Here is a 17,365-nt window from a genome sequence, read left to right as displayed (position 1 = left end):
TCCGGGCACTTTTAGTTTTACTAAAAACGTGTGGTAATGCTGGCTTCAGGTGACTCTGGTATGCGAAACTCGGAAACTATTAGGGATATCAAGATCTGCTTTTCGCCGAAATTTAGTGCTAATTAAGTGCTAATATATTCTGCAAAAACTAAATTTTGTGCCCGATAATTTTGATCAAAAACATGTAGTAATTCTAGCTTCAGGTGACTCTGATGTTGTGAAACTCGGAAACTATTAGTGATATCAAGATCTGCTTTACGCAGGAATTTAGTGCTGATTAAGTGTTCTGGATTTATGCCTTGCAAAAAATCCGGGCACTTTTTTTTACCAAAAACGTGTGGTAATGCTGGCTTCAGGTGACTGGTTGTTGTGAAACTCGGAAACTATTAGTGATATCAAGATCTGCTTTGCGCAGGAATTTCCGAATTTTACAACACCCGTCACCTCAAGCCAGAATTACCACACGTTTTTGGTAAAAAAAATGAGTGCCCGGATTTTTTGCAAGGCATAAATCCAGAGCACTTAATTAGCACTAAATTCCTGCGCAAATCTGATCTTGATACCACTAATAGTTTCCGAGTTTCGCATACCAGAGTCACCTGAAGCTAGCATTACTACATGTTTTTGATCAAAATTACCAGGCACAAAATTTAGTTTTTTGCAGAATATATTAGCACTTAATTAGCACTAAATTTTTGCGCAAAGCAGATCTTGATACCACTAATAGTTTCCGAATTTCGCATACCAGAGTCACCTGAAGCCAGCATTACTACACGTTTTTGGTAAAAAAAAAGCGCCCGTATTTTTTGCAAGGCATAAATCCAGATCACTTAATTAGCACTAAATTCCTGCGCAAAGGATAATTTGATACCATTAATAGTTTCTGAATTTCGCATACCGGAGTTGTGGCTTCAGCTGAAGCTGGCATTACTACATGTTTTTGGCCAAAATTACCAGGCACAAAATTTTTTTTCTGCAGCATAAATTAGCACTAAATAAGCACTAAATTATGGCATAGTGCCCACATCAATATGACGATGTTGTAATTCCAGCTTCCGCGACATGTAAAAGTTTTCTGGGACAAAACACGAGAAGCTCTCTTCTCTCATTTCGTTCTTTGAAATCCGTACGGTCTGGTCTCCTAACTTTAATAATCGCATTTTGTTTCACATGCATTCATTTACGACCTTCGTGTGAAACTCTGAAAGCAGAGAGGAGAAACATTTCACGAGGGATGAAAAAAAAGAATTATGAGCCTCGGCAAAAATTATCACATTACCGAGGATCAGAAAAAGAAATTTTTTTTTAATTCAACAAAAATAAATACAAGATTTGGCTTTTACGATAGGATTTTATAAATTGTGACTATCTGGGTTCCCTGATTAAGAGGAATGTTTTATTCGCTATTTAAAATTGTAAACAATTTGAAAAAAAAATGGTACGGAATTTCAAAAATTATACACAAAAAGGGAAAAGACCCTTTTTTAAATGTCAACAAATTAGCTGTCTTTATTCAGTTTGCATTTTTTAAATTAGACTTTTATCTATAGGGTGGCCTTTTTAATTCAGGAAAACAATATCCAGTTTTTCCGCGGTTCACGAAATTTGTTTACTATATTGAAATTAAAACATTTTAACTCTTAAAACATAATTTTTTTCAATTGAAGAAATCAAAGCTATACTGCAAATTAAAGCACACAAAGAAAAACTTTTTTGAATTTTAAACTTCTAAAATTGAATCTGAACAATTTTTAATCCAGAAAAGGTTTACTCAAGTTCTCAATAATTTACATGTATAAAATGAAAGCTTTTGATACTTGAAAAATTAAAAATAAAATGCCAATAGTACAAAGTTCAAATTTTAACTTGAAATTAAAACCTTCCCTCCCTTTCAATTTATGTTAATCAAAATATTAAAAATAAAAACTTCCCTCTTCCAATTAAGTATGAAATGAAATTTAAAAAGTCCATCCATTTTATTTAAATGTTAAAAGTATCTACTTCAGCCCCGTCTACCCAAAACATTTTTAGAAATTGAAAATAGGCCTCTGCCAATTCAGAAAAAATTCTTCTAATTCAAAAAATATTTAAAGGTAAAATTAACTCAAATTAAAATAATAAAAAAATAAAATTTCTTTTCCAATTCAGAAAAATTCAAAAAAGAAAACTTCCTCCCTAACAACTAAATAAAAATGTTGTGACAAAAAAATTTCCACTTGCAATTCGAAAAAAAATTCCCTGTTCTAATTGAAAAAAAATTTTTGTAAAAAATTCTTCCCTTCAATTCACTTAAAATGTTAAAGACAACAAAAATAAAAATAAAGACTTCCTCCCACTTTGTTCCCTTTTTCAAATATTAATAATTGTTCAGTTGCTATTTATACATTAAAATTCAACAGTTCAATTAGAACTTTCAAAAAGATTTGAATGAAGTTTAAATTTAGCATTCTGAAATTTGTATGATTAATGAGTTTCTATTTCAAACAGTTTAGTTACATATTGTTTATTTTCGAATTAAATTAAATCAAATTAAATGGATTCAAAATTTAATACTCTAGACTAAAACCATATTTTAGTGGAATTTGAAATTGAATAAAAGCGTTTGACTGTAAATCTATTAATTTGAAATTATTTAAAGTTTGTAAATAGATTCAATCGGACTGCAGTTTAATTTAAAAAAAATTAATTAGTTTATATTTACAGTTTGTCAAGTTCAACAGATTTTATCTAAAGTATTAAAATTCAAACGCTATTAAATTTTAATTGTTTAATCCTTTCCAACAACATTAAAGAATTAGTTTTCAAAAAAAAGGTTGTCAATCCACGGGTTTTTCTAATTTCGAAAAATTTCCGGTTTCCCGGTCCAAGGGCCACCCTAAATTTTTTGGATGTACATGCAAATTTAGTTGAATCAAACAAATTTTGGTTGATTCATTAAAATATTTCATGGACCCAAACAAATTCTTTAGTCAAATCATTCAAAAACTCTATCTACCAATAGATTTCGTTAAAAAAACTACGAAATTTGGTTGGGACAAACAAATATTTTTCTAAATCAATCTATTAAAAAAAATTTTTTAAGTAGAATCAAAAACATTCTTACCGAGAGAGCACTTACCAATATTTGGATGCTGAAGTTTCCTACATATTCGAGCTTCCCTTTCGAGTTTTTGAAAATCTGCAAAAAAAAGACATAATTGTTCAATTTCAATTTTCAAAATTTTTATTAAAAATTTTAAGAATGACAAAATACACTTTTAACTTGCAAATTTTAAAGTTATTCGTTCCTGAAAAATATCGATATCAAAATACTCATTTTCTGACACCTTTAGTTTTTTTTCTTCATACTTCACAGCCCAAAATTATCTCAAAAGAGGAGAAATGGATTGAATTCTCACAAAAATAATGGAATAAAACAATTTGACTTTTACTTGAAAAATCAATACATAATAAATAATTGATTAAAAAAATAATGACATTAAGACATAATAAACAATCACACCAAATTTAATTTTGAATCAAAAGTAATTAAATTCAACAAAAGAAGACGAATTTTTAACCCGTGTTTTGAATGTCCAGTTAAAAAAATAAATGTTCTACCTAAAAACTTCTTTTTAACAAAGAAGTTGAATTTGTGACCAAAGTAATAAATATTAAAAAACAATTTCAATCAAATAGTTGAATTTTAAAACAAAAACAATTAATTTCGAAACAAATGAAAGTTGAATTTTCAGTTAAATTTTTTTTTTAAATGTCAACAAAATAGTTAAATTTTCAACCAAACGATTTGACTTTTAAATAAAAATATAAAAAAAACAATAAAATTCGAAGAACAGTAAAGAATTTTCCACAAAATAGTTTAATCATAAAAATATATTTATTGTTGGCAAAGAGTAGAATTTTTAAATAAAAAGATCAAATTTCTGGGAAAATATTTCCTTTTTAACAACAAAAGAAAGGAGTCTTCAATTCTTAAATTTTCAGCCAAAAAAGATTCGAATTTGAGCAAAAAAGACAAATTTTTAACAATTCGATTAGTTGAATTTTCAGTTGAAAGAAATGATTTTAATTTAAAAAAAGGAATTTTCAACCAAGCATTTAAATTTGATAACCGAAGAGATGAATCTTTAAGCAAAAAGATGAGTTTTCAATAAGAGTGCTGATTTTTTAAGATTGAAAGGCAAAGTTTTTTTTAAACTTTAATTATGAACTCTAAACAAATTTTCAACAAAATAGTTGCATATCTTAGTCAAAAAAAGCAGCTAGCATTTAAATGTTAAAAAAAGTTTATTTACTACAAAAGATGAACTTTCTATCCAGTTGGACAAATTTTTTATTAAGAATATGTATGTTTATCAAAATAATTTAATTTTTGACCAGAAATATGAGATTTTAACTAAATAGTTAAATTCTCAACAAAATAATTAAATTGATTTTTATCTGCAAGAAAAGATTCCTCTTTTTAGCTGCGCTGGGAATCGAACCCAGGTCTATTGATTGCCGGCGAGATGCTCTTACAACTAAGCTACTGAAGAGTTCGAAAAAAGAGCACCCGACCGGCAATCAGTAGACCTGGGTTCGATTCCCAGCGGAGCAAGTAAGAGGGATATTTTTACCCAGATAAAATTCAATTTTTAAAATGGTTACAAAAGCGAAAAAATCTGAATTTGAGGGGTATCTTAGATCGACAGTGTACATTTTTGTTTCACGCAATGTGATTAGTATCTTCACCTAATAAGGTTATTACCATCCCCGAAGATAATATAGATCTCTTCAAATAATTAAATATTTACCAAAATAGTGATATCTTCAACCAGCACCAAAAAGATAAATTTTGTAGAAGACAGTTGAATTTACAACAAAAAGGTTTATTTTGAAAAAAAAGATAAGTTTTCTACCAAAAAAGATCGATTTAAAAAAATTGATATTTAATTAACGTTTAAATTGTGTAAAATGGCTCAAAATATATATGGGTACGTTTATCTGGAACAATTTGACCTTTTATTTTATTCAAATAATGCATTTTTATTAATGTTAACTTGGAATGTAACTGAGGACAGGGTTTTAGAGCCCTAGCTAAAATATAGTTAATAAATTTGCATTATTTAAATAAAATTAAAGCTCAAGTTAGACAGGCAGAAAAGTTTCTTGAAAAACAGGATAAAAAAGATAATTTAAAAAAAAGGGAAAAGGGGGAATCGGGAAAAGATTATGAAGTCTGTTTTTTGTTCCAGTAAGTTTTCTTTATAAAGCAGAAAACTGATTTCAGTGAATCATCGACATCTTTTCCACTTGATCTCGAGCAGAATCTCTCAAAAATGGATATGATTCCAATAAAGAATTTTATACCTTTCTCATCTTCTCTGCTCCATTCAACTTTATCTTGAACCGATTTCTATAGCTATTGGCCTCCCTTGAAATCAACTAAACGTAGAATTGCAGGGCATCAAATTGTTCAATACAGAATCAATTTTGAATTTATGAAAAGCAAAAATGCTTTTTGTTCAAAGAGGAAATGCTCGGCAGGACTAGTAAGAATTATTTTAACAATCTATGCAGACTTTTATACATAATTGCTTGCATGAGAGTGTTCAAAGCTTTTAGAGCGCGAAGGGTGTGATAGCCGTGCGGTAGCAGACATCTTTAATGGCCGTGCGGTTGCCGACCACTTTAGTGACCATGCGGTTGCTAACAACATGTATGGTTATGCGGTTGCCCACAGCAATGGTAACCGTTCGGTTGCCTACAACAATGGTAACCGTGCGGTTTCCGCAAGCATTGTTGGTCGTGCGGTCGCCGAGGCCAGTGTAGTCGTCATACGGTTGTTTATCGTAGTGTAGTGGAAGTTCAGTTTTCTTAGTGACATTCATAAATTACAAAAAAAAATAATAAAGTTATAATACAATATTTAAAATTTAAAGAAAAACAGGAGGAGAGTATATCTTTGAAAACAGAAATCACAAGAAGTTAACACAAACGAGTATTTACCTACAGAAAGCTTAAGTGTTTTTTTAAGTGGGTGACATTACGCAAATGACATCACATTGTTTTTAAGCTTGCTACATGTTTCCTTCTTAAAGACATTGTCTTTGGGTAAAAAATTCTGTAGAAAACATAAAATAAGACAATGATGACACAAATTTAAAAAAAGATAAATTAATTATTTTTTCGTTTTAGTCACAAAAAATCCGGATGCGAGAAGATTGAAGCGGAAAATAATTGATTAAATTTAACATCTTTTAAATATCTAAATAAAATAAAAAAATTTTTTTTTAGATAATGGTTGGATGAAATATAATTAAATTTTCAGTTGAAAATCAATTTTCAAAGAAAAAAATGATTTTTTTGAACAATATTGTTGAATTTTCTACAAAGATTAATTTCGAACCAAAAGAGTGGAATTTCCGACGAAAAATGTAAATAGAAGAATTTTGATTAAATGTTTGAGTATACAAACAAAAAGGATACTTTTGAACAAAATTATTGAATTTTCAGCAAAATTTCCAACCCTAAAAAATTACTTTTCTATCGAAAAAAAATAGTTTTATCAAATAACATAAATTTTCAACTAAAAAAGATTAATTTTGCACAAACAGTAAAATAGTCCAATTTTCAGTTAAAAAATTTGAGTTAAACCAAAACAATCTTTCAACAAAGTATTTAAATTTTCAAAAAAAAAATGAATTTTCAACTAAAATGCAGTATTTGATATTTCAACCAAAATAAATGAAAATTTTGTATCACATACAGTTAAAGACAACTAAAGAAGACAAATTTTCATTAAATAGTTGATTTTTCCACCATAAATGAAACTTTTAAACAAAATTGTTAAATTCAATAGTGGAACTTTCACTAAAATGATGCAACTCCAACCAAAAAAATAATTTTTTAACAAAATAGTTGAATTTTCATATAAAAAAGATAAATTTACAATCAAAAAGAGAATAGTTACGTTTTGAATAAATAAAATGCACTTTCATTCCGAATAACAAAAGATTAAAAAAAAATAAGTTAAATCACTCACCAAAATTGTTCCATTTTAAAAACATAAAAATTTCAGCAAGAAGATTAATTTTCACAAAAAAACGATAAATTTTTAACAAAATACAAAAACTTGTAGCAAAATAGATAAGTCTTCAACCAAAAAGATGAAGTTTCTAGTAAGTAACCTAATTTTCTATCATAAAAAAACGGAATTTCGATTAAAAAATTGTAGTTTTCAACTAAAAAAATTTAATTTTTAGGTAAAGTTAAATAGTAAAATGTTCAGTTAAAAAATCAATCTGTAACAAAAAAAATGACCAAAAAAGACTAATTCTTATGAATTTTCAATCAAATAGTTGAATTTTAACATAAGAAAGATAAATTTACAATTATAGGTGGAATATTTATGGTTTACGTTCAATAAAAATTTGAACAATAAAAAAAAAAACAAATTTTCAACCAAAATTTTGATTTTTCATAAAAATATCTCAATCTTGAACAATAAAAAAATGAATTTTTAAGTAAGAAGATTAATATTTTACAAAAAAACGAAATTTCAACAAGATGCTTAAATATCGGTTTCAGAAAAACCAATTCTACAGCAAAAATAAAATACTTAATTTTTTAGATAAATTTTCGACTATAAAGGCAAATTTTAGACTGAAAATTGAATAGGTAAATTCTTAGATAAAAAATTGGTTTTTAAAAAAACAATTTTTTAACCAGGGAAATGAATTTTCTACTAAAATGCTTTAATTTACCACATAAGAAGACCAATTGTTTATCAGAACAGTTATATTTTCCAAACAAAGAAAAATGCTTTAAAAAAACAGTTGAATTTTGCTACAAAAACGGTCAACTTTTCACGAAATAGTTGAATTTCCAACTAACCAGATCAATTTTTAACTAGGAATAATAATTTTTTACTGAAAAAGAAGAAGTTTAGACAAAACACATGCTTTTTTAATAAATTAAACCAAAAATATAAAACTTCGATTTTTGGTTATTAAAAATAATTTTTTTTTAATTAACAAAATAGTTTAAAACTATTAGGATTATGTAACTATGTAACTTTTTGCGAATTACCTGAATTACCATGGATTACAAGTAAGTTATTTGGAATAGTTAAATTACTTCGATTTAACTGGATTACTAGTGGATTACCGTGGATTAAATGTAATTGACTTACTTCGAATTATTTCGATTCAAAGTATATTGCCACCGATTAAAAAAGGATTACTGTGGATTTTAACTGGATTTCAAGTGGATTAAATGAATTACTCCCAATTGACTGGATCATACGTAAATTTTTTTTTCGGATTGCAAGTGGATTATTTCGGATTACAGGTAGATTATGAAGGTTTATAAATAGATTGAAAGTGGATTACCACGGATTGTAACTGTATTGTAAGTAAGTTACATACATAACTCTCAATTATATGTATTAAATTTCTTTTTGGCGGATTACAAGTGGATTTCCGCTTATTAAAAGTGGATTGCAAGTGGATTACTTCGGATTATAAGTAGCTTAATTTCAATTATAATTGTATTGCTCTGGATTACGAGTGGATTACTACAAATGACACGTGGATTAAAGCGGATTGTAACTGGATTACAAGTGGATTAAATCAATTACCTCTAGTCGAATCGATCTTAAGTAGATTTACCCGGATAACAAGTGACATAGCGTGGATTACAAGAGGATTACTGTGGATTACACGTGGATTAAGCCAGATTGTAACTGGATTGTAAGTGGATTAATCCTGATCACAAGTGGATTACTCCATGTTAATCTAAATTATAAGTGGATTACGGCGGATCGTAGATGGATTAAAAGTGGATTACGTGAAAAACTCCAAATTGACTTACTATACGTGGATTCATATGGATTACAACGGATTAATACGTGGATTACTAGTGGATTACTCCGATTTACATGAAGTACAAGTGGATTAGGTCAGATTATACTGAATTACTTTGGATATCTCAGATTTTTAGTCACGGATAACCAAAAAGTCAAAAAGATTGCCAGATTTTTTTACCTCTCGAGTTAAACGAAGAGAGTTTTTTTAATTAAGTTTCTAAACTTTTTGATTATTGAAGAACGCTTTGCAAAAGTCCGATCAAAGAAAAATTTAAAAAAAAAACTTTAAATATTCACTCGCTTATTGTATATGCAAAAATCTGTACTTTAACAAGCAAAGAGGAAAAAAACTTTAAGAAGTTCCGTCATTTATGGCTTGGCCAAAGTCGAGCAATGGAATCAATTTGCCATTACGTGACCGACCATATCGATATCTTGAGACTTAAATTAAATTCCCAATGGAGCTTAACTAAAAAACAGAAGAGAAATAATGCTTCAATTAAAGCCACTTTCTTTTAAATTAATTTCCTTTTAATATAAACATATTTTTAACTAATTTACGGTTAAATTACTTGTCTTTTAAATTAACTTTCTTTTGAATTTTAATTTTAAAATTGTAAAAATGTAATCATTGGAGGTTCTAAATCTTTATTTAAATGTAATCATTTTCATATTTGTGTTTTTATTAACATTTTACGAAAAATTCGTAATTTTCAATCCAGTTTAATTAAAAAAAGCTAATTTTATTCCTCAAAAGGTTCTCTATAATTATATTTAACAAATGTTTATGGAAATTTGTTTATATAAAAAAATACATACAGTCGGTTTAATTTGTGAATTTAATAAATGATACTCTAGCACGGTTAAATTCAAACTCTAAAATTGGCTTTAAAATTATTTAAAATATGAATAAAACAGATAAGCCTTTTAAAATAGAAATCATCATCGATTCGCAATTTTTAACAATTTTATGTTACATTAGCGTTTCGAGCCGGAAATGAATATATATTCATTTTAAAAATAAGATTTCAAAGATAGACATTTCTTCAACAATCTATTTTTGTCGATTTTGTTAACGTTTTTTTTTTACCGGAAATCGATCCTAAAAGAATCAGAAGATTTTCAAGGTTCATACATTTTAAACAAAGAAAATCGATAATTTGAAACAAAATCAATGAAACTTTAAGAAATGAAATTCATACAAAATTAAATATTAAATTTTTATTTATCGTCCGTTATTCAAATTTAACTAAAACATTCTTAGAAATTTAGAAAAAACAAGAATCCAGCAATAAAATTTGAAAACACACTTCTGAAATTTCTTCATTTAAGTTAAAAAATAAAATAAAATGAAAAAATAAGTTTAAAATGATTCGATGTCCAAGAAGATTTGCAATTCTGAACAATTTTTCGGTTTCCTTAGTGTTACTTTAGATAAAAAACTATTAGATTTCAAAGATTATTATTAGATTTTAATGGCTTATAATTTTTTGCCAATTTCATATTAAGTTAAAAGTTTTTTACAGGTAATCGGTATTTAAAAAAACATGAAAATTCCAAACGTTAAATTCAAAATTAATACAAAATTAAATTTTTATTTAACGTCCAACAGTCAAATTTAACTGAGAAATTTCTAGAAAAACAAAAAAAACAAGAATCCAAAGATAAAATTTTAACAATAAACCTTTAATTTTCTTATTAAAGTTTAAAAATAAAATAGAATAAAAAAAAGAATAGGAAAAGAAATCAACCTCCAAATTCCCTTCTTTATTTTTTTTCTCACCTTTTTTATTTTTAATTTTTATTGAATAAAAAATTTGGTCGTTGGCTTCTTGTTTTTTTTAGTTTCCAAAAATTTTGTAACTAAAAAAGTGGCTAAACTTAACTAAAAAATACAACTAAAAAAATAATACAATATTCTGGTATCATTTTTGGTTTATGACCAGAAATCGGTATAGAATTCAAGGAAGATATGCAATTAAAAAAATGTAAGGTTAATATTTTTTTTACAGAAAATGGGTTATTTTTTACAAAAAAAAATTAGATTTAACATAGGATCTACAAACTTAAATAATTTATTATTATCTTAATGCTTATGAACGACATAGGAATTTTTTAACGAAAATGCATTTGACTTTCATTTCTTGGTGATCAACTCTCCCCAAATTCGTTCATTTTTTGCAAAAAGAGATTCCTTTTTTTTAATTTATCAACATTAATTGGTGTCTCTGGACTTTTGAAATTTAAATCGAGTTTTAAATGGGAAAATCTCGGGTTTCGGGAATTGTGTAGTAATACCAATTTTATAATTTAATTTCAAAAATGTATTTAAGCAAAAAAAATCCCGCGTTTGTATTTTTTAGTTTTTGTAAATCTAAAGGAGAACATGCCTAAAAAATGTTATTGGAAAGTTCATTACTTTTTTTTTGTATAAAGAAAAAAAATATTCAGACTGGAAGTCTGAAACTTGAACCCAATTTCAGAAAGAGTACTCCAAGTAATAATTAAAGTTTTAAATGTTTGTTAATTAGCTTACTACTCAACTAAGTCTTTATTCTTAGTCAAAGGGCTGCTTAGTAATTAGCAAATGTCTGCTTATCTTGCAATTTGCAAGTTAGAAACGTCACGAATGTATCAAAAGCTAAAGTTCAGCATGCCTCCTCATTTCAGCTCTGCTAAACGTAAATTTATACTAAATTTATTTACTTCTTAAACATTAATTTTTTTATTTGATTATCATTAAAAAAACATTCTTTTTAATAATTTTACTATCTGCCTTCCTATGCTTATTCATTTTTTTCTTCAAAATAAGTAGAATTAGTAAATACGCCCTCCAAAAGGAAAATTTTGATTAAAAATCAAATTACTTCATTTTATTAATTATTATAAACAAATAAATGAATGAAACTGATATTTTCTAGATTTTAGATGTTTTATTATAATATTTATAGTGTCCTCATCGTTGAATTACGTAAACGTAATAATTAATTCTGAGAAAAAACTCAAAGAGACCAATCGACGTTGTTATAAATAAATATTATAAACAAATTGACTTGAAGTACATTTTGACCATAGAAACTTATCTATTGCTTTACAAAAATAATTTATATTGTTATAAACAATGTTTGTTATGAAGAACAATTCATTTATACAAGAATTCATATTTTATAAACAATTGTTGTCAAAAAATGCACTTATCTTGTATTTTATAACATAAAATATTGTTTTTTTTCTGTGGAATAATTTATGTGGAATATATTTATAACAAAGTTATTAAACTTTGAACTAAAAGGCAATAGTTTGGAATAAAAAATGTTATAATTGATATTGCGTAAAAGAAAGAGAAATTTTCAACAAAATAGTTCAATATCCAATGAAAAACAAAATTCTACCTAAGAGTTAAACTTTTATAAACAAAAATGAAATTTCTAACGAAAGAGACACATTTATAACCGAAGAGGCGAATTTATTATAAAACATTTAAATTTGCATTCTGAAAATATATTTTTTCATACAAAAAAATTATTTTCTACCAAAGGAGTCGAATTATCATTAAAGAAATGAATGTTCAATATGATAAAATAGAAATGTTCTATGTTCAAAAATTCGACACAACTAAATCTGTTGATAGCAATAAAAATTGTTATTTAATATTATTCTCTTGTATGACAATATCACTTATAAGAAGAAAATAAAAGATATCACAAAAAACTGTTTCTTGTTAAGAATACGATATAAGTAAATATTTTGATAACAATTGCTCATAACCATGACAATTGTTTTCAAATGTCCACATTTTCTATGCTAATTATATTTTTCAGAGAAGACAAGATGAGAGTTTACTAAAAAGAAAATTGTTCTAGGTTAAAAAATGCCAAATGAATGCATTTGTTAATCAGGATTATTTATAACGATCATTCATAAAAATGAAAATTATTTTCATTCAGTACAATAAAATATTTCAAATCTATTGAAATCTTTTAAAACTTTTACAATCTCAAAGAAGTCTTATTTACAATTCTGAATAATTTTTTGTTATTTAATGTTAATTTTTGTTGTCGCTAATTTGTACTTTTAATCAAAATATAAATTACGAAAAATATTCATCTTCCTTTGAATGCTAATGTGTCATCTTAGCTTTTTTGATCGGAAATCGATTATTTTATTAAGTATGATGAAGCGAAAAATAAATTGTTAAATTTTGAACAATTTAAATTTAATGTTCACATATTTTGCATCAATTATAAAAAAGTATTATCTTTGCTTTCCAATTTTAAGATTTTAGGTAACTGACAATATAAAATACAAAAATTGAGTATTAAGTTTTTATTAAAAAATTTCATAAGACAAAAAAGAATAGCAGCGCACATATTTTTTTTCTAAAAATATTACAAATTCGGAGTAAGCCCCAGTTAGTTGGGGGGGGGGGGGGGGGGGGGGGGGGGGGGGGGGGGGGGGGGGTGCGTTGACTTGTGACGAAGATAGAAAGGGTTAAAAAAGGTTTTCAAAATAGTGTAACGCAGTTTGTAAATGGCCTCTTTTTACAAAAACTTTCTCAATTATCTTCAGGCTTGAAGATCATTACCAGTGTACAGAAAAATATGGTCATCCAGCACACAACAACTGTAACCTAAATAATATTAAAATTATTTTTAAGTGTTACGTGTCATGTTTCACCTTTTAACTTTTCTATTTCCTGAGAAGTTCGCGATTTATTTGCAGATTAATAAACGCGCATTTAAAATTACAAATAATTAGAAATGATTAATCTCCCTTCATCGTGCATGTCTTGGAGCAATCACTAAGAACGGAACTCGAAACAGTCATTACTCCCTCATATCCACTATAATAATACCCACAATGCAAAATATTTTTTTTCTTTGCTCCTATAATTATTGGACAGCGTGACTAATGGAAAAAAGTAATTTTTAACCTTTCTAGTACTTTTCATGTCCTTTGTACAATGCACATTCTAAGTTATTAAAGTAGAATGTTAAAAAGTTGAATCAGATTAACTACTGCTACTCATTTGTGATACAAGCTCAAGTCACGAAAGGGAAAAAATGTACCGGCCTCGGACTAACTTCAGAGATGAAAAATGGTGTAAATAGCGTCACAAAATTTCTAGTTTTCTAAGCTAACATTTTAAATGTCTTAAAAATAAACTTCAATATTTAATTCAAATTTCATGCTTTAATCTATGAATGATTGAAATTCCTATTTACACCAAACTCTCACTTTCAGTCCAGTGTGGGCGGTAGCCTTCAAATAGCCATGGACTGAATTCAGGGAGATCAAAACGTAAAACATTCAGTGTCGCCTGAACCGTTTACAATCGGAATGCATTCTATTGCGCAATATACTTGACTGAGTACTCACGGACTGCGGCCCTTCCAAGACAACTGTCGCAACCGCTCTCGTCCAACTCCTCCGAGAAACTGCGAACGCCAGCAGTTCTATGAAAGCCGAAAACGAGGGAACTAAAATCGAGTGTATTTATCGCAAGCTTCAATGTCTTTGCCCCTCTATTTCTCGTTTATGCACATAAATTCAAACCAAATTAATAAAACCTAACTTTTTTGGTAAAACAATTTACTATTAAATTGTTGGTTAATAATTCTTTTTTTGTTTTGTCAAAAATTGTATTATATGGTTTCAAATTGAATGAATTTGTTGAAAATTTAACCATTTTTGTTAGAAGGTCATATTTCTTGGTTGAATATTAAACTATTTTATTAAAAATCCCTTCTCCCGTCTTGAAAATTCAAGAATGTGATTTGATTCTTTTATCATTTTTGAGAATTTTTTTTTTAGTTTAAAATTCATCTCTTTCTGTAGAAAGTAAAATTTTTTGTTTAAAAAAACCACTGTCTGATTCAAAATGAATCTGTTTTCAATTAAAATTATTTTCTTTGTTAAAAAATTTAACTTTTTTGTTGAAAGTTCAACAATTCAGTAGAAAATGTAACTATTTGGTTTAAAATATATAATTTTGGTTAAAAATTCCCCTTTTTGGTAGAAAATTCGTCTTTTTGGGTTAAAGATTCAAATATTTTGTTGAAAATTGTTATTTTATGGTTAAATCAAACTGCCTTTATATTAAATACAAACTTTTTTCCGTCGTAATATCAACTATTACATATTTCGTTAAAAATGTATCTTTTTATGTCGAAAATTCAACTCCTTGGTTGAAAATTAAACTACATTGTTGAAATTTCATTATTTTGATTGAAAATTTATTATTTCAGTTGAAATTTTTGTTCGTTTTTTTTTCGCTCTAAAAATAAATTTTCAAAAACCACAAAATCATTTTTAACAAAATAATTGAATGTTTAACCAATTAACCAATGAAACTATTCTTTACAAAGTAGCACAAATTCCAAAAAGGTCTTTGATTTTTTTTGCTGAAACAGTTGAATTTTGAAAAAGAAAATATTAAACTTGATGTCTGAACGAAACAAGACGTTGATTTCTAATACAAAATCCTGCTGAATTCAACAAAAACAGCAGCTTTTTAACCAAATTTTTTAATGTTCACTTCTGAAAATAAATTTTTAAAAATAACTTTAAACAAAGTACTTAAATATTTAATACTTAGGATTAGATTCAAATTTTTTTTATTAGTACAATGTTTAACTAAGTAGTTGAATTTTAAATGAACAATAATTAAATTTGATATTTTAACTAAAAACATGTTAATTTTTAATAAAAAACAGTAGATATGGTAATTTCGAAGAAAAAAACAGTTTAATTCAACCAAAAACGTGTATTTTTAACAAACTTGTTTAATTTCCACTGGAAAAAAATTTAATTTTCAAAAAACAAACTTATTTTCAACAAAATAGATTATATTTATTTTTGACTTTAAGGTTTTTGACAACGTGAATGTATTCATAATTTTGACAGTAATTTTTTTGACAGCATGGTCCAGAATAAATATTTTTTTAATATTTATTTTTAAAATTAACATCAAAATTATTATTTTTGATAAAGTAGGTTGCATTTTTAAACTTATAGAGAAATCGTCAACAAAGAAAGGAAATTTTTCAAAAAGTAGTTCCTCTCCATATTGCTTTGTTGTTTCAGTAAATGTCACCCTTTGAAATTCAGTAATATTGAATTATAAATTCAGCGACTCTGCCTTTGTCACGTAGAAAAATAAGGCTAAAAAAAGAATATAACTTTGTATTTCTGACAATGAGAAAGCACTGAGGTGCATGTGAACTAAAGGAACGTTTGTGCAATTTAAAGAGAAATTCTTTCATCTTACTAAAAAAATCGATTCAATCCCCTTTTATTACATGACTCGGATCTAGAATTCAATATTCATAATGATTATTAAAAAAATTTTATAATACAAATTTAAGAGAACAAAATTCTCAAATTTATCACGATTGCAGCTAATTACAAAAAAATTTACAGCAAATATATTTGCTGGAAAGAAATGCGGATTTTTAACTTTTATTGCATTGAAGAAGCAATTCTTAACCGTTTTGAATGAAACTTGGCTGAAAGCCATAAAATACGAAACTATATAAATTTTGTGAGAAAATGAGTTTGATAAATTAATAATTGTAAAATTTTCACTCAATACCCAGGTGGAAATATTATATATAAAGTTTATTTGTTTTATAAATTTTTACACAATACAAATTAATATTATATAATAAAACTGTTTTGTGGAAAATTCGTGTTATGGCTTGAAATTTCAATGGGTTTATATAAAATGTATCTATTTGCTAAAAATGTTACAGTTTGTTGAAAAATGATTTTCTATTAAAGTTCATATTTTTAGGTTGAAAAATCAAATGCATTTTAGAAATTTTATTTTCTCTTGTGGAAAAATGAACTGTATTGCAGAAAATTAATTTTTTTTCTTGTAAATATATTTGGACATTCATGTATTTTGTTGTTGAAAATTCAACTATTCAGTAAAAAATTAACTTTTTGTTGAAAATTTGTATTTTTAAGTTGAAAAAATTAAACTATATTGTAGGAAATTAATTCTTTTCGTAGAAAATATTTTCTTTTAACTGAAATTTTTATCATTTCGTTTTTGATTCAAAATTTACCTTTTTTAGTTGAATATTTTTCTTGTTGGTAAGGAAATGAATCGTATTCGTTAAGAATTCATATTTTTGTATTGAAAATTCAACCATTTTGTTGAAAATTAATTTTTCTGTTAAAAATTTATATGCGGGTTGAAAAATTAACTTTATAGCAGAAAATTCATTTTATTTTGTTATTTGTTGTAATTATAATATAAACTGAACTTTTTAGTAAAAAATTCATGCATTTAGTTTAAAATCCATCTTCTTTTTGGTTAAAAATAAATTTTTTTTAAATTTATATTTCCGGTTAAAAAAATGTATTACATTCTGGAAAACCATTGTGTTTTGTTTTCAAACAGTGAAATACTTACAAGGAAACTATCCCAGGTGTCCCTCACCGATTTTGATGAAACTGCAATATGTTGTAATACATCGAAAAATAAGAGACACGTATTTTTTTTATCGG

The 17,365-nt window shown here is 26.6% G+C and overlaps 1 protein-coding gene across 14 annotated transcripts in view; it reads right to left on the bottom strand.

Moving 5' to 3' along the window:
* Positions 1–17,365, bottom strand: part of LOC117177967 (calcium/calmodulin-dependent protein kinase type II alpha chain) — a 590,749-nt gene that overhangs the window by 184,257 nt on the left and 389,127 nt on the right. For 8 of the 14 annotated variants that reach the window (XM_033369108.1, XM_033369109.1, XM_033369113.1 and 5 more), the window contains exon 3: positions 3,104–3,178. In XM_033369108.1, coding sequence (XP_033224999.1) covers positions 3,104–3,178 — 75 coding nt within the window. The remainder of the gene's footprint in view (positions 1–3,103; positions 3,179–17,365) is intronic. The other 6 variants (XM_033369110.1, XM_033369120.1, XM_033369112.1 and 3 more) reach the window with 1 other exon arrangement.

This window comes from Belonocnema kinseyi, chromosome 8 (genome assembly GCF_010883055.1).
Source record: "Belonocnema kinseyi isolate 2016_QV_RU_SX_M_011 chromosome 8, B_treatae_v1, whole genome shotgun sequence".
In the NCBI taxonomy this organism is placed as follows: Eukaryota; Metazoa; Arthropoda; class Insecta; order Hymenoptera; family Cynipidae; genus Belonocnema; species Belonocnema kinseyi.
This window is presented reverse-complemented; position numbering and strand designations above follow the sequence as displayed.